Here is a 23,251-nt window from a genome sequence, read left to right as displayed (position 1 = left end):
AAAACTGTCTCCACGTCTAGTTGTATGATGGTGCATGAAGGTTTCTGTTTCGTTATACAGTGATTTTTTTACATGGACCAGAAGCTGGAGGCTGGACAGGTCATGCCATGGTTTAACCGCTACAGACACAGAGCTAGCTCTTTCCTCTGTAGATGTACCCAGACTGTCACTGTGACAAATTGGGGTAAACAGCGTTACCGTGGGCATCCATATGCCCGGCACAAGAGCAGATGAATTTGAAGGACAAACGTCTGCAGGCCAACCCAAACTTTCATCTCCTCGTCTCTTCTTTTGTCATTTTAAACAAATCGTTTTTATTTGAAGAGAGTTTTTGATAAAAAATGATTTCAACATTTACTCACCCTAATGCCATGCCAAACTTGTATGTCTTTCTTCTGCAGAACACGAATGGAGATATTTCGAAGAATACAGGTTTTAAATGAAATGAGGGTGAATAAATGATGCAAATTTGTTTGATTCAACAGTGTTATCCAATATTACTCAATATAATAGTGTACTTTCAGTATTGCTGGTATAAAGTATAGCAGTAATGTTTCTAACCTTGGATTTGAGGGAGGATAATATGGGTCAGCAGGGGCATCAAATCTCTCCAGAGCCCCCCCAACCAAGCAGGAAATACCAGACAATTTAACCAGAGCTGGATTCTTCAACTATAACTAAGAAATGAAAAACGTGGTATCCCATTGGTAGCATCACAAAAAATACACGCATAATATACAGTACACCAGAGTCCAAAAAGTCTAAAAGCGCTAGTGTAATGGACTATAATGGAGCCACGATTTTTACATTTAAGCTACCAGAAAAGACGTTGAAACTCTCAAGAAATTGTTAGTGGTATTTGGAAGCAATGCAACTCCAACAATTAAGGTGCAATTTAGTAAAATGTTTTAAAAAGGAGCCATCCCATCACTTGAACAAGAAAACCTGCCGTCTGAATCCGTTAGCTTTGTGTTTGCTGAGAGGAATTGAATGTCCTGTGGACAGGTCAGCTGACAAACTCTTCAATTGCAACTGGTTCAGCCCGCTGGCTCATTTGCAGTGCAGTCTTGACACTGATTGGTCACACGGGAGCACGTCTATACACCTCCACTGATAGAACACAGGCCGAGCGAGACAGGCACAGATAACCTAGTGTCAAGATCGTTTCTTTCAGTTATCATCGTCTCCATTACCTACACTCAAACAACACCTACAGTATGGACAGAATATAGATCTTCACTAAATAATGTGAGAGAAAACAATTATTGTATCTTAGGTAGTTCTCCTACATATAAAAACATTGTCATCATGTATTCACCCTCGTGTCATTCAAAACTGTACATGACTCTTTATTCAGTGAAACACCTTAGTGTCTCAGTGGTTTTATGTCCACACAATGGAAGTCAACAAGGTCCAGGGTTACCAACATTCTTCAAAATATCTTCTTTTGTGTTGTTGAAAAAAGTAAGTACTTCAAAGTCACTGGTTTCCAGAATGTGCTATCTTTAGACAATAAATAAAAACGTTGTGTGGTATGAACACACCTGTCAGAGCCGTGCCATATGACACAGCTGTAATGAGCCGGAACTAACACTTTATCCCTTACCTTACCACTGGGGTGAATAAACTGTGAAGTCGGCAGAAGAGTCTCACACCCTGAGGAGGAGAAGAGAAAACTGTAAGTTTCTATTAGGCAGAGAGATACTGTGCCCGTTTAGCATAGCAGGAGCCAGCCGAGTTACCTTGGAGATGATATCGTACATGTCACTGCGAGGGTGGTATGTGCCATCATCATAGCGAAACCTGTAGAGAACTGGCTCAGGCTTAAACTGGTGCTTGTCTGTAACTGGAATGAGTTTCAGTAGATTAGTATGTTACATTTAATTTTATGTTTAAAGTAAGATGTATGCAGTAACATGGGTTTATTTATTACATGTAGATATAGTTATAAAATGAGTTTGTGGTTTATTCTAAAAGTGGATGAAAAAAGTATTTAAACGGACAGTTCACCCAAAAATGAAAATTTTTGCATCATTTGTTGACCTCTATGTCAGACAGAAAAACTGTGTTTAGTGGTGTATCGTATTCATATTTTCAAAGTCTGTTTGTTTTAAACTGCACAAGTAAAATCAAGTTTATGGTTCAACTTTTTGGCATTTGTTTTTCTTCTTTCAACTTACAAAAAGGCTTCCAGAGTTCTTTATATAGGTACTGCTCTACAAATAATTATAAGGCCGTATACAGAATATACATACATACATATAGCGTTCATACTGTACATGTGCTGTTTAGCTTTCTAAAGCTTTGCAACAACTGTATGATTTTCTTCTGTAGAACACAAAATAAGTTATTATGAGAAATCAAATAGTCTCATTGGTTTTGTGTCCATACAATGGAAGTCAATGGGGGCCAATGTTGTTTGGTTACCAATGTTCTTCAAAATATCTTATTTTGTGTTCTGCAGAAGAAAGAAAGTCATACAGGTTGACATGAGCATAAGCAAAGGATGAAAGAATTTGTATTTTTAGGTGAACTATACCTTATGCCCTAAACATTCGGTGTTGCTATTGAAAATAATCTGTTAAAAGGGAACTGGAAGGCTTTCAGCACTACGTGAGAGCGAATGTAAGAGAAGTTAACATGCGTATGAAAACGAATCCTTCTGTTTATCGGCAAATGAATTCATCCAACTCAGCGAACACTCAGCAAAGCCCAAACGTATTTCGCACCGATCCCATAAATGCAAGTGAGCGGACAGGGAGCCCTAACGCTCAAATTTATTTCTCCCTGTTAGGAAGCGTTGAAGTGAGAAGTGATTTAACGTGAACTTCTGGCTCATGGCCAGTCAGCCTTATTTAAGAAAAAAACGTCTATTTGGTGAGCGAGTATAGAGCAGAACTTGACCTCGACACCAAACAAATGACAAAGAAATAGCAGGCGGAGGACCAACTATTTCCCTCAGTATTAAATAAACAGCGGGGTGTGAAGGAAGGAATATTTGTAACGCTTTATATAAACACAGAGTCATAAAAAGCCAGCTGCTCTCAGATACTACCAGCGTTCCTCAGGCCCAAGAACAATGATGATGTCAGGGCTCCTGAAATATTAAGAGATCCAGCCATCTGTATCATCTCATTAATATAAATGTATAAATGTGATAATGAAGATCCATCAAGGGAACAATTTTAGTGTAAAGTATAGTCATGAGTGTGGGGTGAGACACGGAGAGAGGACCCAGGTGCAGCGGGTAAGGGATTAACAGATAATTTAATAAATAATAAAACAAAGACCCACGTGGGGGTAACATAACAAAACATGGATACATACGACAGGCCTAAGACTAACTACACTATACTATACAAAGACTTAAAATAAACTCAAAACAAGAACTACAAATAGACTAAACTAGACTGACAAGCCACATGGACTCACCACACAACCACAATGAACCAGCACAAGACAGAAGACACAAGGGCATTAAATGAGGGAATAATCAAGATGTAGGTGTAGGTGTAGGGGCATTAATCAATAATGAGGTATCGAGAGGATGGGACCAGAGACGAGTATACTATACTAAGAGAAACATGACATGATAAAGCAGAATCATTATAAAGTAAAGTAAAGTAAAGTAAAGTAAAGTAAAGTAAAGTAAAGTAAAGTAAAGTAAAGTAAAGTAAAGTAAAGTAAAATACAATAATAAAATTGTATTATAATATTATAAAAGTTGAAATGTGATAATTTTAGTGTAAATTCAAGTAAAGTAAAGTCAAAATAAAAAAAAAGTAAAATAACACAAATGTAAAATAAAACAAATGTAAAATAAAACAGTAAAGTAAAGTCAAGTCAAGTCAAGTCAAGTAAACATGCTAAATAAAATAAAATAATAAAATTGTATTATAATATTATAAAAGTATAATTGTGACAATTTTAGTGTAAATTCAACTAAAGTCAAGTCAAAATAAAACAAATGTAAAATAACACAAATGTAAAATAAAACAAATAAAAAAGTAAAGTAAAGTAAAGTAAAGTAAAAATTAGGCATTTAGAAAGCCGGAATATGTAACAGTGGGATGAAAGATGGCGGACTAACCATGGTGTATAATGCCATTCTCTAGTAGAGCTTGGCCCAAGTGCACCCCCTCCTCAGGGTTATTGGTCTCTCCGATTTCCATCAGCCACGACACAAACTCGCTGTGAACAGAGAGTCAGGGAACAAATAAATAATGTGAGAAAGAACAACAAGGGATCCACAAATTATATGAATGACTGTCAACAAAATCCATTAAAAGTGAGTGATCGCACCACAGAGAGGCGGTCAATAATTAATAGTGTTCCTTTGCTGTGCGGCGGAGGCTATAGAAATCCACACACTCCTCCAAATGATGCTGTAATGTTCATAACATGACCTTTATAAAATTGGTAACGGAACAAGGCAAAGGAGAGATTTTGAGCTAAAAACCTTGTGTTTGTCTGCATGCCTCAAACGCCCAAAACTGAATAGATCTTCAAAACATCAAACATCACATCTTTTTTCGGCTTGACAAAGGCTGAAAATTATCTTGTTGAACATTCCTCGTTTAATTTTTCACGTCTTTCCCTTCTGTCTTGCACATGCTTTCTCTCTCCCCCTCACTCTTTCTCTCTCGCTCGTCTCTCTTGACAAGATTAAACTGACTGCCCTGTATAATTTTGTCATTTTCCTGGGCAAACCACTAGCTCAGAGAAGAGTATCTCATTCCCTCCCCCCACATCCATCCCTGCTACCGCAAAACCAAAACGAACATGCCCAGTTCCACCAGTGTAATTCTGTGGTTCTTTCCAGAGCTTATGGAGCCCAGTGGTGATGCAGCATGTAAAACATCTCATACTTCAGCAGACCTAAAACCTCTGAGACTGTGTGTTGGGGGGAGCTTTAATCAGTTATGTACATACAACACAGACAGTAGGATGACAAGGATTGCAAAATACAGCTTGATGAAACTAAGTAAGGAACAAAGAAAGATCAGAACCGAATGACAGAATGTTTTAATTATAGTGTATCATGAGACCACATGAGAATACCAAAAATGAGTAAAAAAATCTTGCAGGATTTGTTAATGGCTCTTATAATTTTAGTATTTGCTCCAAAGTTTGAACACCACACTACTATCACTTTAATGTATGATAAGCGAACCCTAAAAACCCTGTCAAATTGTTCTTGTTTCTATCTGAATGAGACAAACACACTAATATTCTCTTTCTGTGATCTCTTCTCTTAAAGTAACAGTTCACCCCAAAATGAACACTTAATACATAAGTCATCAGAGCATGAAAAATCCAACACATCTTGGAACAATCGGTTTTACACCTTCTGAACTCACAGCTTTAACATAATGCTGAAAGACTTTCGCTTTCTATTACCCAGGACAAACATTAAGAGGCCTACAACACAGCCAACCCACATCAAAATACTCTCTGTTATGCAATATCAGAGTATCTTACATCTGAACGGCATCCTAGTTTTCGGCAAAGTTCAATCCATCAGCCTCATTCATCGTGTACATTATATTGCCATCTAATGTAAGAAGATAACAATTTCTCTGCCGTAGTTCCCTATGTGTTGTCTCTGAGCATAAGATGGTGTTCTGCTGGCCGCTCTGGGTACCATTTACATAAAAGCCAGATTTACTCTGCTAAATAGGAACCAGGCCTACAAACATCCAACCAATGATCTTAAAAGATGAATCACCAAAGTACGCCTGGGCTTGATTTCCTTATAACAAAGACACATCATTTCAAAGAACAGAAACAATAAGAGAATGATGGATTTCATGCTTCTTAAGGAAAAAGGTCACATTGACGGCACATGTATGGTTACAAAATAATATTTTGAATAAAGTAAATATAGCAAAAATATTAAGATGAATTGAACTTGAAATAAATTCGCATTTGCATTTTTTAAATTAAGCTTTGTAAACAGCTCATATTTTGCAGAGTGAAATCCATTTAGGTCATGTTCCAGCAGTAAAACAGCAGCTGAAGCTCCCACTCCTCCCAAGTTTCATGATATTTCCCACCTTCATTCCAATCTCACACAACCTCAGACTTTCCTTCTCAACATCCCACTATCTCTCTCCCATGATACCCCGGGTCATGAACCATGATGTGATTTCTCCTGGAGTCCATCAGAGCCACACACTGCTGACCTACCTTCCGAGGAAGCACTTGGGGAAGGTGGTCAGTTTTCGCTTGCGGTCCTTAATGAGGTGTCCCTGTTTGCTCAAGAGGTTATAAAGCTTCTCGCCCTTCTCAGAGACCATGACCCAGGTGTCCTGCTCCATGCCCAATCTCAGCGCTGAGAGAACAAAAAGAAAGGAGAGTTTTTGAAAAAAACCGCGTTCTATATTTTATGCCACGTAAAGCTTATTGTACTGCTTTAGATTTACAGAAGTGACATTCGCTGCTCACTTTTTCGACGTTCCCTCTCTTTCAAAATGGCCTCTAGCCACTCGTGCTTCTCCTCTGGTGACTTCGCCATGCAAACGAACCACTTGTTCTTTGCCGTGTTGTGGATCTTCCAGCCGTTGTTCACGATGTTCCCGCTGCTGTGGTAATCTGCTGTGGAAGAACGTGGACAAATAATCAATGTCTGCCTGTCAGACGCCTTTTATAGCCCTCGTAAGCCACTTCCTCACATTTTCCAAAACATATTTGCTTTTGTCTTTTGCCTGTGTTTGCCTACATGTGGCACGGCCGCAATCTTCTCGCCTTTGCATTCCTGCCTTGCCTCCACATTTGTATGTTGAAATAGATTTTCTTGGCAATAAACAATGCAGTGTGAACTAAAAAGAGAGCTGAAAGGCCGGGGCAATTGAAACATTTGCCGCATAAAATAGGCAACGGACTAAAACGCCTGCGAGGGAAACTTCAGGCAGGGGATATGTTTATGTTAAAAGCTCTTATTTGAAGGTTATGAGAAATCAACATGATTTTAGGAATTATCCTGAGGAACATACAGAAACTTACATCCATCTTGAGGTTCCTCATTCCTTTGAAACTTTTAAGTTTGCTGTGTGGTGTTGTTTTATGCGTTCATGTGGGGATTTTTTTGCAAAGGAACTTTTCTTCATTTTTTTCATTTGCGCCTCTATGTAATGTGAAAGGGATTCGGATTGTGAGAATAAGGACGATAAACTGTCATCCAACATGTGTGATTAAAGAATTTAATGATCTGTCTTGTTATCATCACTGGAAGTTTATGGCTTTCAATGTGAATATGCTATAAGCATATGTTGTAATATGAGCATTTAAAACTTACAATATCGACCAATGATTTTAATGTGCACAGTTCCAGGCAATGAGGTAAACTAAATGCTACTGGCTATTTTAAGAGGTCCTGAAGCACTTTTTATGTCCTGCACTAACTTCAGTGGAAATGTCAATGCATTAAAGGTCCAGTATATAAAATGTAGGGCCATCTAATGGTGAGGTTGCAAATTGCAACCAACAACTCACTCCCCAAAACATCCCCACATCGTCATGTTTTTGCTTCTCTGTCTGATGAGATAATGTGTTTACAAAATGTAAATGCAGTTTGTCCGTTTAGAGCTACTTTAGAAACAAAATGGCCAATTCCATGCAAGGGGACCTGCGGTGTATGTAGATAGAAACATCTCATTCTAAGATAATAAAAACATAAAACTTCATTGTGTAAGGTCTTTATACACATGAATATTATATTGCATTTCTGTCAATAAATTCTGTCAAAAAACATTATACACTGGACCTTTAACATAAGTTGATGCACAGGGAACTAACATGAACAATTGTATGGACATAAACTAACATCAACAAGGATTTATGACTGCTGAAAAACTATACTGTTACTTGATGTTAGTTAATGCATTTACTGTAACATTAATGCCTTTAATGTTAACAAATACAGCTAATGTATTAGTAGTGTAACTTTTTATGCATTAGAAACCAATCTTTCACACTTTAATCATTCAATCTAAACGATTGTGTTTTCTTTCCCCCACTGGCTTGTTTGTAACAATGATTGTGCCTCTCAATTCAGCACAGGAATTGGACAAATTACATCTCCGTTTCAGAGAAAACCAGGCATCGATCTTTAGCACCGGTGTGATAACATGCCCCCACAGGCAACGTCTTCCCTTCATTCAACTGAATCAATTTCACAATTGCTCTCGACTTCCACACAAAGTCTCCTCCATTTTCAAACAAGCTCTTGAACTTATAATTAATTTAATAATAAACCCCATGCTTTTACCTGAACCATATTTCCTTCCTCTAAACCATGAAAAACTGTAAATGAAAGAGACTCGTGATTAAGAAAGCACTCTTGTAGCCACGCACCAGAAGTCACTGATCACTCTCGTGGTTTTCATTACGTACCAATAATAATCTATGTCTGAATTTAAAATGGAGCAATGAGAGAATGAGAAAACACTCACAAGCAAATGTGGTGGAATTGACTTTGTTTAGATTGTGTGGACTGAAACCTATCCATCACCAGGGCCGCCAGATATTAGATCTGCCAGGGAGCAAATAATTGCTTCTACAAATATAACTGATAATCAGTGCTTCACATCGGCCAAAACACACTGCACTCGCAAGTTCATCCAGTCACTGGCCTCCAACTTGTCATCCTGCCCAGAAAATGCCACTTTTGTAACCTTTAGCTGTTAAAGTAGTTAGAGGTAAAGCCCACACATTTTAAAGCAGCGTATCTGTAAAAATATAAGCTATAGGGTGCCATAAATCGGCTAAAACAAAACATTATTTATCACAGTTTCCCTAAATTTTGTCAGTTCAGAAAGAAATTCATCATGCGCCAAAGCTGAGAGAAAAATAATATGTTTTTTTTATCGAAAACAGACCTCACTGCTATTCAGGGGATGGGGGAGTTTTGCAACGACACATTGAGAAATAAAAATGGCTACGGTTCACCCGTTTCAATGTTCAGATAAAATAAACACACCTGTTCCATCATCCACATTCTCCACCTCCATAACCTCTGTATTGATTCGACCCCGAAACAGGTATCGGGGAGCCTCGGTGGCCGTCTTACTGTTCTTCAAACGCCTGCAACAGAAAACAGATGTCTGTACTTCTTAAAGAACAACCATAACTTTGGGTTTCCCTGTTTAGAGGTAACACGTCCATCTGCTGCAGAGTTTGACAGAGTAAAGCGCTTGATCACCTGTTCTTCTTCTTGCAGTACACCAGCAGGTTGTCAAAGAGGAAGAAGATGCGTTCCTGGATGTTCCCCGCAGAGATCTTCAGCAGAACTCCCTGCATGAGCATCTCAGTGCAGCTGTCTGTGATGTTGGAGCCCTGAGAATGGATAAAATCAGAGCTGAAAACTGAAGTCGTCCACAAGAAATCACACTGTAAACTGTGTGAAAAGACTTTTTATTGTCCTTATAGTCATATTTACAGGTAAAGACAAAATAATTATCTTGGGGTGGGTCCACAGCTCAGAGAAGTTGTGCTAACTGCTAGGCCATGGTTGTGTCATAGCTGGGTGTGCCTCACACGTCCTGAAAAGTGAAGCTGTGAGCTTTTGGATCGTCCCCTGTTGGCTGGGTGCAGTATTGATGATAAACCCCACCCTCTCCATATAAATGACTGGGGTTCACACCAAACCAAAAAATCCAATTACACTTCAAATAAATTGATAAACCAAAGATGGTTTCTGTCATTTTAGTTAGTTCTTATCACTCTGGTGTGTATTCAAGTGTTCATATATCTAAAAAGTTTGGGTCTTAGCTATACCATGTTATAAAAAGGTTTTTTATAACATGATTTCTTTGTTTATGATTGAGTCATTGGGGAATGTGGGCGGGACCTTGATACCGCGGCTACACATCGCGCTCACTACTGCGCAGACTCTGGCTCCAGATGACGTCATCGGCGCAATATGTCAGTGGACATTTTGGCTTCCTTTTACTCGAATGGAAGTGAATAAGGTTGCATCGTCCATCGTTTTACATCTGTGGACGTAACACTTATTTTTGTATGTAGTGGCCTCATAGAAAAAAGGACTCTAGACTGTGGCACATATGATACTTCTCTTCTTACTCTGTCTCTTTTATGCAAGTTTATGTAAGCAAAATTATTTCACACAATGTTACAATGTTTTGGAGATCTATAGACAAATTTTTCATATACCATGTTAATATAGAATAAAAACAGGGGATACCGCTATCAAAAGGTGACTGACTTTAAAAAAAAGTGGGACATTCACTCTTTTAGCCTTATTAATGCTACGTTCCAGAATTTTGATTTTGCTTTTTTACAACCTACTTAGGAATAATGCCTGGAACGGCACTCAAAGTCTGGCATCTGACCTGTAATCCCTGACTTCAGCGAGACCTATCATTTAGCATGCTGAAGATGTTACTACATTTACATTTATGCATTTGGCAGACTCTTTTATCCAAAACGACTTACATTACATTATCCTATACATTTTTGTTTCTAAGTATGTGCAATCCCCTGGGATCAAACCCACGACCTTGACAGTACATGTGATTTACTGGAACACATTAGTGTTTGGAAGTGGGACAGTTCAACTTCTCACCTCTGACTCTGTGTCTATAAAATGGCACTCCAAGCGCTTGTGATCGTGTCCTCCACCATTTTGCTGTCTGAAGGACACACAGCTGTGCAGGTGGTCAACAATAATGAGCAATCAGCCACTACTGCGGAAAAAGTGTTCTGCCATCCCATCTCCACCCACACCCTGTGAGAACAGACGACTACTTCCTCTTGAATTCCAGTTAGTCTATTACTGCAGAGATCGGTCTCACAATTATTGCGTAGTTAATAAAACATTAAAAAGCAAATCAAGCTCATTTCACTACATTACACATTTTTGTGTTTCATCTGTTTTGTTTCCTGGATGTGAGGTAACAGGAAGGCAAATGGCCATAAATAACCCACCAAAGGCAAAAACTGATTTGGCAACTGCTTCCAAAAGGTCATTCTGTACTTCGTAAAAGCTGTTTTGTAAGAGCCCATGGACTCAGAACAGTGCGTGTTTCCAAATGGAGCACTAACCCCCCCCCCCCCATTAAATTCATTGGAGGACTCTGAGAAACATGTGTGACAGCTCTAGCCACACCGACCAAACGTATGTAATTTCACGCCTACCATAAGGGGTGCGACTGTTCAGATATGTGTCGCAGACAGAAACAATCTTGCAAGGAAATAGTAGTTCTTAAAACAAAATTCAGTCAACATCATTTTCCAAACCTCACGAAACATTCCACTATATTTCCCTCATAAAAATCTGACCGACTGTTTTTCATTCTGCGGTATGTTTTTACAATGCTTGATGCGAACACAAGAACCTGGCTGGGATCATTTCAACACGCGCCCTGAACGCTAAAACAACATAGGCTTTGTTTGCTAAATGTCTCAAAACACAAGGGCACATGCTAGGCTGCTGGGATCAAATACTAACGTCCACTTATTTTTTTGTAATATTTAAAAATAGTTTGGTCACCGAGGCTTAATAGCAAAATACACACTTAGTTCACAAAACATCGTGAATATTTGATAGGTCACAGAATCACGGAGCATATGAGTAAACACATTGAAAGGATGTCTTAGTCATTAATGTCTAGGTTACAAATCTAAACTATCCAAAAAAGATTTATGGTTTGTTTTAATATACTAACTCAGAGATTGCACTAAGGCTGAATGCACCTGATTGAGCAAAGTCAGGATGATAGAAGAAGCTGTATGTGAGAGAACGGCACTCTTTTGTGGTTAACACATTGACCACAGCCATTAACTCAGTCTAGCGCCACTATGCCAAAGTGACTCATCAGCACCAGAACTTCATCAGACACACCACCCACGCTAGCAAAGTCCAGACTCTTCGACTCTGTTTAACTTGATAAACAAGAACGCACAATTAAAGCCACCATTCACCCAAATAAAGACATTACCTCATACTGTTCCAAACCTCAATGATTTCATAAATTTATGGGCAAAAACAAAGAAAGTGACCAAGGCTTGTTGCCCTCCATTAATGAATAAAAACCATTATGTAGGGATAATGTGCAATAAGCATAATGTGGTTTTTGGAGTGACAGTTTTTTATTTTCCATTAAACTATTCCACTAAACCTGCCATTCCAAACCTGTATGACTTTCTTTCTACTTCAGAACACAAAAGAAGATTGTTGTGTAACACTTCAGTATAGGGGCCAATTCTCACTATTAACTAGTTGTTATGAGCCTATTATTGGCATATTGGCTGTTTATTAGTACCTAAAAAGCACATATTCTGCATGACCATACTCTACATCCCCAATCCTACACAATACCTTACTAACTATTCGTAAATAACAAATTGGGAAAAAAATAATTTGTTTATAATGTTGAGAATTGCCCCATACTGAAGTGTGACCGAATGTTGTTAACCAAACAATATGGGACCCGTGGTATTGACTTCCATGGTATGAACACAAAACCACTTAGACTCTTCACAAAATATCCTCTTTTTTGTTCCACAGTAGAAAGAGTCATATAAAACTTTTGAGCAACATGAGGCCGAATAAATGAGAAATTGTGATTTTCCAACTACCATAGTCACTTCATTCTCGTGACTAACACATTCTGCCCCCGTTGACTTGCGAGTGTCTTTCGTTTCACCCCTTTCTCTCTTTCCCTATAACCACAGAGCTTCCCACTCACAGAATACCTTACTGTACGGGTATATTACATAAGGCCGAAGCACACAACCGCACTAACCACACAATCACTGCTATTGTTATCTTTGGACCACAACCCTATGCCTAGTCACATGTTAATACGGAAGAAATTTGAAAAAGGTTTCGGGCCATACGGTCCACCATACCTGCAGGGTCACGTGTTTACTGTACATGTGAGATGATATGTCTGTATTTTATTGATATATATATAATCTTTGGTTAGTTTTTTAGAGCACTTTAGAAAGATTTACTGCTGTATAAATCAATATCAGAGTTAATCTGGTGCTATGGTCAAAAAGACATGAACCAGACAAAAAGGTCTAATTGAAGGCATTGATGCTGGCAAGTGGAATAAAAGACGTTTGTAGGCAAGTGACAGCACCTTTTATTCCTTAAACGTTACACTGAATAAAGTGTGTGAAGGAGCCGGATGTACTGAGACAATGCTGTGCACCTGAGTGTGTGTGTGTGTGTGTGTGTGTGTGTGTGTGTGTGTCGCTGTATCGCAAAAAGATAAAAAAATCACTAGTTTGGATTCTGAAAGTACCTTTAAATTAAACAACACCATTATTTAAAAAGAAATGTGTGTTGACGTACCTCCCAGCCTTCGATATGAGACTGCCACTCTTCCAGCACCTCCAGCTTCTCCATCTGTCTTTTAGCCTCGTTGATGCTGGAGCAAACCGCCTTCATCACCTGCAGTGACTCTTGCACCATGGAGAAATCATTGTGTTTTTTCGGTGTTCTTTTAAGGAGCTCCTAAACACAAAAATCAAACATACACCTCACGATTTCCACAAGATGAGCCCAAAGCGGTGTGACTGCACCAGAAAACCGTCGTATGAAGCAGTCTGTTTATTTGGTCGAACAAAATGCATTCATATGTCGCTCATTATGTTTTTTTAGTTTTGCAACACATTTAATAATCGAGCTACTGCATGACAAGGTCTGCTGAGAGTGATGCTAATCTCAAAACCGAGTCTAAACACAGAGGTTCTGCCTCATCTGTTTAATTCACATGTACATTTCTGTGATATCTCTGTGACCACAGATCCCCATCGCCGCCATTAAGCAAGAGGTGCCATGACGATCCTGTGTGAATATGCCTAAATGTACGGCTTTATTATTAGCTCTTGTAAGTGTTTACAGGAAATCTTTTCTTTGTTTTGGGTACAAGAGCCTGCCACGAAACATTAGCAATGATGTCGGCCAATGATTAAACTGAGAAATTGCTTCATACACGCTTTTCTGAAGAAATCTGCAACACAGTTTGTAACACACTAACTATATTGTTTTGTAAATGTCCAAATTGGCTCCTTGTTACACACAGTTCGCATTAAATAAGTGCAATAAATCGCTGCTGTCCTTCATAAATGTCATATCTTCATATTTTGTGAATTTTATTTTTTTGTCATAAATCATTATGATGACTCATCCTTTATGTTTGTCACTGGGCAATGTGAAAATCCAACCAATAAAAAGTATTAAAAAGTGCTTGTCAACTTTGACACCATAATATTTAAACACTTAAAAAATTGTTTTTACTTCCTGAAAAACTTTATGGAAGGACAGCGACGATATAGAGCTTGAAGTTTCATTGAAGTGTTAAGCTTTTGGGATGTTCTCATCGCATCATGTTTAAAACAGCATACAGTAAAAACAAAAAGGTATGAATACTGAGCACAGTGTGTTAGTTTACTATATGCATGGAATACCATTCACGACCAGCGATTTTATAATAAGCTGTATTACACTCACTCTCAGGAGTAAATGGTACTTGCAGATCCTCTGGATGGGTGCCACCAGATAGCCCTCCAAAGGCACCTCTGTGTTCTTCCTGCCGCCCAACAACATGCAGTTCTTATGACGTAAACAAACAAAAGAGAAAAATCTATTCAAAATACTGGTTTGATGCTGTCCTATAGGCAATAGTTTAACAAACATTTCACCCCAAACAGAAAAATTGGGGTACACTATTCATTACCCAATGGTAAACTTGAGGCTGACAACATGGCTTTTCTCCTAAGAACATCAGTGGCCATGTTTCTAATTTCCTCTTTAGGTCTTAATCTTTAATTTATTATATCCTTCATTCATTTCCTTAATTTAGTTTAGCCTTCATTATGAGCAAAAAGAGCTTAAATCTGTTTAAAATAAAATGGTCTGTACAAGTGTGAACAGAAAGGTCAGCACTAAGCCTGCATTATATTACAAGACAGTGAGTTCAAGGACACCCTGTCAGCACATACTGAGGAAATGAACTTGTGTCGGATTCTCCAAGGACCGTCGATGTATAACAAGAGGTCATGAGATATAGTCTTACACACACATTCCAGTCCTCAGAACTGGACCAAACCATTAACAAAAGAGATCCTCTTTTACATAACAACCTCGAAGTGTACGTGCAGGAATACGAGGGAAATGAGGAAAGCATGAATCTGTATTTGTATTCAACTGTATACAAATGAAGGATCGGAGGGAAGTGAGGATTACAAGAACATCAAACATGTGCATGAGACTTCTAGCATGCAATTAAAGTTAGGAGCGTCTTCACAGAATTCTTTTTTGACCCTAAACTTGGGTCTGAGAGACGTTCTCATTTTGTCACCACAAGCGTCTTACCAGCAAAAGTGTGCGTACTGTCCTGATCTTATTAAGTTCCAGTAGAAGTCTCTGGGCTTTCTCGTGGTTCCCACAGTACTCGTCGTAAATCTGAAACCTTCCCCTCTGATGAGATTTAAAGACAAGTTAAGACATACAGAGTCACATACAGAAGGTCATCTCTGGTAAGCTCTTTTGAAACTGCCCATGACAAACCACTTATTCTGAGATTTTATTTCTAGCGTCCTTCAGATATTTCAGTCTTCTCAAAAGCATTAAAGAGGTAGACAGAAGGCTGCCAGATCTAATGCTAACGTTAAGTACTGTCTCAATCCCGACACAATTTCAAAAGATGGCAAAAACTAAAACATCATACAAAATGAACATTTTGTCAATATTTGTCACTCGTTGCTACCCATATTTGTCAAATTTTATGTTTGAAATGACAGCCTGATCATATTTTAGTAAACTATTCCCTTTAAGGTATGCTATAACTTAACTCTGACTATGGAAGACCGATCAGTGAAGACCCGCAGTGACCAAAAGAGAAAATGAGACTCACAAAGTGCAGGAAGCAGCGGCCCACTTCATGATACGGGTTGGGGTCAGACTGCAGAAGCTCCTCGACCATGGACAGGAAGTCCCTGTGCACAGACAGGATCTCTTCCAGGTTAGAAAAAAGCACCTGTGGGGCAGACGCAACATTTATACATTTATAATATAGTAAAACAAATGTAATTATTTAATAAATTTGACTATGTATGTATTTGTATTTTGATATATTTGTCCGTGCTTATTTACATCAATGTGTCTCTCCAGTACAATAAGTACAGCATTGAGGATGCCGTAGGTTTACAGTCAAACACGGGGAGCTATGTTAAAAAATGTATTGTGTTTATAGCCATTTCCTGCACCCATGCTACTTTTCCATAAAGGGATAGTCCTATATACTGTGCATTCTTTTTAACCATCTCCTTATGTTGTTTGAAACTTGAATGATTTGCCTTCTTCCATGTTTCGCAGAACATTTAAACCTTAATATGACACACCTAAACAAATATTATCGTTTGTTTTAGATGTAATGCATTGTGTGAACACGATTTAAGGTTAAAAAACGCTGTATTTTCCGGATACCGTGCATGTATGTATCTCCTCTTTGCCCCGCCTCTCTGAAACGCACTGATTTTTTAGAAAGCTCATCGTTCTGAGAGGCGAGGTGTGCTAGGATTGGCCAATTAACCAGTGCATAGTGATTGGTCGAATACTGCCATCGTGTCAAGGAAATGTAGCGCCTCTAACCATATTTGGAACATCAGGTTCCAAAGCAATTGTACTGACGGATACACCGACCTTACTTACGAACTCACGTAGATTTGTGGGGTTTGGTTACACGAGGCGTTTCAGGCAGGTCTAGGTGAGCATTCGCGTTTACGTTACCACACTTTAATTTTTGTAATTTTACGTGTCGAATGCATGCATGGGAAACTTATAACACACAGAAAAACGTATTCGTGCCATATGACCCCTTTAAAGGAACAAAGAAACACCCACCTTGACCATCTCTTCTGTGATATTCTTATCGATTTTAGACACAGCATACTGATTCAGTCGATGAAGCAGTACCTGTTAGAGACACAGGAAAGGGAAAAATTATTATATTAAGAAAAGACTGGTTTGAAAACCACCAATTTAATCCTATGGGACGTTCTGTGCCGCTTGTCCGAGAGAGCAGAGTGAGTAATGAATCACCGGAGGAGAAATCTCACAGCCAGACACACATAGGTGCAATTCACACAAATGTTTCATGGAAATATGCCATAATACTGGAGCTACGACAAAACAGGATCAGAGGTAAAAACAACAGGAAGGAAAAGAAGCTGAAGATACCAAGATACAAAAATAACATAAAATAGTCAGGCACCAAGATTTGATTAATGTCTGTGTGCCCAAAGTCCCTTCACTTCCCATGGCACGGTAAGATCCCTCCCCGAAATGGAGAATGGTAATGAAGTGAAAAGCTTCAATAAAAGTTCAAATCTGCTTACATCAAATTTGAATTACACGCTCATGTCATGCATGATTTTCTACTTTAATAATAAATAATAATAACTGAGCTGTCATGTCTCGATCATAAACATCTCAGAGATGCATTTTATCTTTGTTTTATTGATGATTTGTTTACAAAAGTGGTACACAGTATCTGAAAAACTCATTTAGATACAGTTTGTTCAACAGTACAAGGCTGAAAAACAGGTTTCATTTTTTTCATTATTAAAGCTGCATTACTATCAGCAATGATTATTTGATTTCAGCATTTAGCGTGACAGAGCAAAAAATACTGTCACTAAAAATTATTTTTTAAAAACATCCTTTATTCAGTTATAGAAATGTATCTATATGTCATGAGTACTTCTGTCATGCAGTTTTAGCCATTTAAAATGCTTGTTTTAAATATCTGACTGGCTTTTTCGGTTAAATGGGTGTCAGGTAATTTTTTACATTTCACATTTCAGAGTTCAACTCAAAAGCCAGATGCAGGTCACATTTACCAAGGAAACAATTTATTTGAAAAAATATTTTACACTCGTTTTTTAATACTCTGGGCCAAATCACTGTCTTGTTTTCTATTAATAATGGGAATAGTAAAGGGACAGCTCACCCAAAGAAGACAATCCTGTCATCATTTACTCGCACTCGCATATCAGTTTCCATTTAGGCTTTCTAATGCGCATTTTCAAAACATTAAAACATTTAGATAGAAAACCCCTCACAGATGGCACATTCGTTACTTCTCCCCACCCCAGTAACTTGCTGGATCTGCAACGCCCCCTTGTTCCGGCACCTCGGAGTTTACAAATTGAGCACTGCACCAAAACTCTTTAAATATCTAATATTGTTTTCAACTGAAAACAAATACAATCTATTTTTCTATTATGGTAGTGGATGATGTCCCAGAACTGAAAATTGCTAACATTCTTCCGAATATCTTTCTGCGTTCAGTTTCCTCATGTAAGCATTTTATTTTCTCATGCTAACTCGCTTTTTTAAAGCAGTGTAGAGGATGGAGGAGTTCCAGCATCAGTTGTGCTGGCTAACCAGAAGACACCCCACGCCATGTGATTCTCTCCACTGACAGACCGGCAGATCTCAGCTCAGCTGTACACATACAGTAGCAACCACACAGTTTCCTTTCCCACTTCAAAAGGTAAAAATATCTAGCCAGTATTTGTTATGCTATCAGACCTGATTTCCCCATATCTTCATTTGTATTTCCTAAATAGCCAGTCTATAAATAATCAGGTTCAGTCACTGTTATTTTGTAAGATTTTTAAATGGAATCAATTAAGGTAATTCATTAATTTACCCAAAACGTATGAATTAAATATTAAAAACTATCAAAATAAAAGAGAAAAAATATAGTAATTTAGTATTAGGGAATATAGAACAATACAGGCATCTTATACCATCAGTGTGCCATGTAATGTACTTCTAATAGCAGAAAATGACTATAGCACCTAGTATGCGTTAATGGACTATTTTCACAAGCCTGTGATGACGCGTTCAATGGTCACCAGCAGAGTAAATAAAACGTTTTAACAATTTTCATAAAAAAATATATTATGTACGTTTATAACTCTATACTTTGTTACCGCTAATGTGACAGTGTTTCTTATACAGCGCCTATGGAAGTCACGGTATATACATTATTCTCTCGTTTGACTGCCGTCATCAGACTCTCTATTTTTATTTTATTGAAAGTAGCAGTTTTGCTATTCGTGGTAGTCTCCCATTCACCGCAATAAAAGTTTACCCAACAATGATGAATTCCGCTGCTGAGAAACCCTGAGATGTGAAGGTCCATAAAGAATTAAAAGTTCAATGAGGTTACGAGGGGTCTACTAGAAAAGACGTGACATTATGTTGTATCAGTAGAATTCTTGATATGAAGACGAGATTCTTTAACTTGAAAGATATAAAGAATTCTTAAACTCTAAACTACATTATAATGAAGGTACGGAAAACAAGGCATTTCCTGTTAGCATATCTGCCTAAATTGCTGCGCTGTAAACCGCTCATCCACACTGCAAATTGGTCGGGCAAGATCCCCGCAGCCGAGCTCGGCCCACCACGTACAACACCAGGCCAAATATCCAGAGAGAGAAGGCTCTCAACCAGCTCGATAATCACATGGAAAGTAAAAGTGCTGATCATAGGGGCGAGAAGATCAAGCCACTTATAGATTTCATCAACAGAAATTGAACAGTTTCTACAAACTCTCTAAAGGAAAGGGTGAAAGAAAGAGGCTAATGAAAGAGATGAATCCAGCTTTTGATTACAGATCAGCGACTGTGATTATCTTTCAGTAGACGTGCGGCGTGACTACACTGCTCTCATTAGAAAATCTAATGAGTTGGCTGAGAACGGAGCACCGCTCTGGATTGACAGGACTGCAGGACTACATGTAACGTCCGATTACATAAGCTTGTGGTTCTAAAGTGCTTTGGGTGGAAATCTGTCCCACGTCAAGTAGTTTCAGGTGGGGTGGGCAACATAACGAAAAACCTGTTTCACAATTTTAGACCTTAAGAAGCATCTTTAGATTTGCTAAATTATTATTTGTATTACTTAAAATGGGTCATATTACATGGCTAAAACGAATATTATCTTGATTTAAGGTTCAAAAACGCTGCATTTTCCACATACCATTCATGTTTGTATCCCCTATTTGCCCCGCCTCTCTGAAACGCACTGATTTTTTAGAAAGCTCATCGCTCTGAAAAGCGAGGTGTGCTATGATTGGCCAGTTAACCAGTGCGTAGTGATTGGTCGCATACTTCAAGCATGTGACGGAAATGTAAAGCCTCTTACCATATTTGGAATATCAGGTTCCAAAGCAATTGTACTGACTGGTACGCCCACCTTACGTGTGTATACATTTGGGCGGTCTTAGTCAAATCATACCATGAACTTACATGAATCATTAATCATTAATGGAATCATTAATCTTTCTTTCTATGGAGTTCATAAAACAAGAAATAAATCAACGAGGATAAAACACAGGTGCTCCAGAGCAGGATGTTCATTCACAACCTGTTCAAAACAGTTTACCAGGACCAGATGTGCAATGTTCAGGAAACATCCGAGCTCATCACAATCACAAAAGCAGGCTTTGTTATTAAGCTCCTGGGCTCAGCCCCAAATGTGGAACGGCAAAGGAATACAGTCCAGTCCTATTTTTGAGCTTTTAAAAACTGACAATTAAAAAATTACTTTCACATTTGAGGATTTGGCTTTTTATGAGAAGCAAGTTTAAACTATACATTAGTAAGTGTGTGCATTTGGTGAGAACCAAACCATGACCGTGGCGCCACATTCTATCAGGAAATGCAATGGAATGTTCAATGGTCTTTTAAAGTTTTTGTTTTGTCTACAGTAGGCTGGGAGTCTTGGGTCTGAGGAGGTTAAGAGTGGAAAGGTGGAGGTGGTCCAAGGAGACTGCAGGAAAAAACAACTTGTCCCATTCAAAAAACTCCTCGCAAGCATCCAAGTACTGGCAGCCGGTCAAAGAAACCCCAGCTCCTTTTCCTCATATACACATTACACACACACAACTCAGCTGGCCAGTGCTTTCTTCAACCTCAGATTAGAGTTTGCGGCAGTAAATCCAGCCTTGTTTAGACAGAGGTTAGGTGACAAATACGAGGGCACTTGAAACCAAGTAATTTACCCACTAATTTCTTTACCACGGCTAGGAAAACTTCAGTTAGTTCAGTTTCACCAACCTTTCCAAATTGTGCTGAAGGACAAGATCTCCATGCAAAAATGTCTTAAATGGATTGCTTCAAAAAATACAGACTGTGCTGTTTATTTGCAAGCAGCATCTACATTGTTATAATCCGATTTACTGAAGGAAGTTTTACAAGTTTTAGTTGAGGAACAATTGACTGAAGATAATGAAAACTAAACAAAAATCTAAATAGTTAACTAATAAATTAATTAAACGTACTTGTAATGCAAAAAAAAAAAAATAATAACAAAAATTTTCAATTTAAATTCATTCAAACTGAAAATATATACATAATAAATTATTGTAGGGTGTTTTAAACACTAGGTTGCGTTTTCAATCTATAAATTATTATTATAGGCACAACACTGCTATACTGTCACATAATACAGTTATTACAATATAAATCAAAATACATCAACAGGTTTAGTCAGACGGTGCGTGTTTTCTATAACTTAACAGGGTGCATACATTTCAGTGAATACACAAATCAGTCTAAAATAAAACAGCGGTATAAAGAAACAAAATAAACACTTCTTACACAACCATACCACAAATTTCCTCTAATTGCTGTTGCACAATGACATCCACGGTTCTCACAAACGTCTCGGCAGCCGACACCAAATCTGCTACGCTTATTTGTCCTATTGCAACAGACTGATAAGAAAAGCTTTGTCACTTATTCCAGAGATCCATATCTACACAAAAACATATTAATGGCCATTTATGCCAAAGTTCCTAACAGATGGTTAAATCTGAGCCCTGGGTTGCTTTCTCATGCACATTAAAACCCTATTAAAATGATGACCTCATCAGTCAAGTATTTAATTATTTGGAAAAAATAAACAGGATATATACTGTATTTTGTGTACATTGTGTACAGTATATAGCATGAGTGCCACCTCCTCATCTATTTACTATTTCAAGGCAGCAATAAACGTATATTTGCATGTGTGTGTTTGTGTGGGTCTGAATATGTTTATGCGAATGTGGACAGAATGAGTCTCACTGTGGCAACATGTCGCCCCCCTTTAACTCCCACACGGTGGCCTGGGCTTACGATTTTTTTACCCTTGTTTGTGTGTACACATATGCATGCGTGTGGTGAAACTGACACACGATGTAAATTAGTGTTATACAATGAAACACTGGCAGTGAAATGGAATGCTGTTGTCCTGCATGCTTCCTCTGTAACAGACCAAGGCTTTGTACATCACTCACGGTTGTGTAACGTAACGTCATTCCAACCCAGACTGTTATAAAATAGACAGTTTATAGAAAGTGCATTATGTCGTTTATAAATGTGATGCATCTTTAAAGTTGCAATCTGTAACTTTTTTTAAATACACAATTCTTTATAAATACGTCAGAAATAATACAATAAATAATAAAAGTACACTTTTCATGTTTGATCAAAAGAAGATCAAATCACATTTTGTGAATGGCTTCTTTGTTTAAATGGGATTGGCTGATTTTGTGGTAACTGGGCCAAGCTTTAATTCAGTCTTTGAAAGAAAACATTCCTAGTTGCGGGACCACATCTACAAGGAAAGAATCATCTGAGCGAATGTGTTGTGAGAATAAATGAAAGGATAAATAAATTATTTAAAAAAACTCATTCACAAAAAACAAACAGCACTACTGAAGAACTTAACCGAGATGAGACAACCTTAATAATGACTCCAGTAATTTCCAGTAGGGCTATAATAATCTGCTCTTGCTATTATATTTCAGTGTCAATATTATACTACAACACCTATACTTTTATTGTCAGGGACATCAGGGTTAATAAGCAATGTTAAGTTCATTAGTTTCTGGCAGAGAACCTCTTTATTATGTCAATGTTTTCTTCTAGACATCGATGAAAAATGGAGAGCAAATAAAGTCTCTCGTGTCTCATATTTCTAATTAAAAAAAGACCCAGAACTCTCACTAATTTCTCTGTCATATATCCTAAAGGCAGGGTAGGTGATCCTGTCCAGAAAAAATATTGGTCACACTGGTTGGAAACCTCTTTACATTCTGATATCATCAATAAACAAAGAGGTATTCAATTATATTTTTATAATTATATATCCTCTGTGAAAGGAGGAGACCAAAATTACATTTGCCCAATCATTACATTCAGTCTGAATGCA

At 38.0% G+C, this 23,251-nt stretch overlaps 1 protein-coding gene across 4 annotated transcripts in view; it reads right to left on the bottom strand.

Moving 5' to 3' along the window:
- prex2 (phosphatidylinositol-3,4,5-trisphosphate-dependent Rac exchange factor 2) overlaps positions 1–23,251 on the bottom strand; it is a 97,743-nt gene that overhangs the window by 64,433 nt on the left and 10,059 nt on the right. For 3 of the 4 annotated variants that reach the window (XM_079488248.1, XM_079488251.1, XM_079488250.1), the window contains exons 2-13: positions 16,880–16,951; positions 15,891–16,013; positions 15,350–15,454; positions 14,486–14,587; positions 13,325–13,486; positions 9,203–9,336; positions 8,981–9,084; positions 6,448–6,597; positions 6,190–6,334; positions 4,091–4,191; positions 1,743–1,846; positions 1,607–1,656 (exon numbers count right to left, since the gene is read on the bottom strand). In XM_079488248.1, coding sequence (XP_079344374.1) covers positions 1,607–1,656; positions 1,743–1,846; positions 4,091–4,191; positions 6,190–6,334; positions 6,448–6,597; positions 8,981–9,084; positions 9,203–9,336; positions 13,325–13,486; positions 14,486–14,587; positions 15,350–15,454; positions 15,891–16,013; positions 16,880–16,951 — 1,352 coding nt within the window. The remainder of the gene's footprint in view (positions 1–1,606; positions 1,657–1,742; positions 1,847–4,090; positions 4,192–6,189; positions 6,335–6,447; positions 6,598–8,980; positions 9,085–9,202; positions 9,337–13,324; positions 13,487–14,485; positions 14,588–15,349; positions 15,455–15,890; positions 16,014–16,879; positions 16,952–23,251) is intronic. The other variant, XM_079488249.1, reaches the window with a different exon arrangement.

The sequence above is a fragment of the Barbatula barbatula genome, assembly GCF_947034865.1.
Source record: "Barbatula barbatula genome assembly, chromosome: 23".
In the NCBI taxonomy this organism is placed as follows: domain Eukaryota; kingdom Metazoa; phylum Chordata; class Actinopteri; order Cypriniformes; family Nemacheilidae; genus Barbatula; species Barbatula barbatula.
This window is presented reverse-complemented; position numbering and strand designations above follow the sequence as displayed.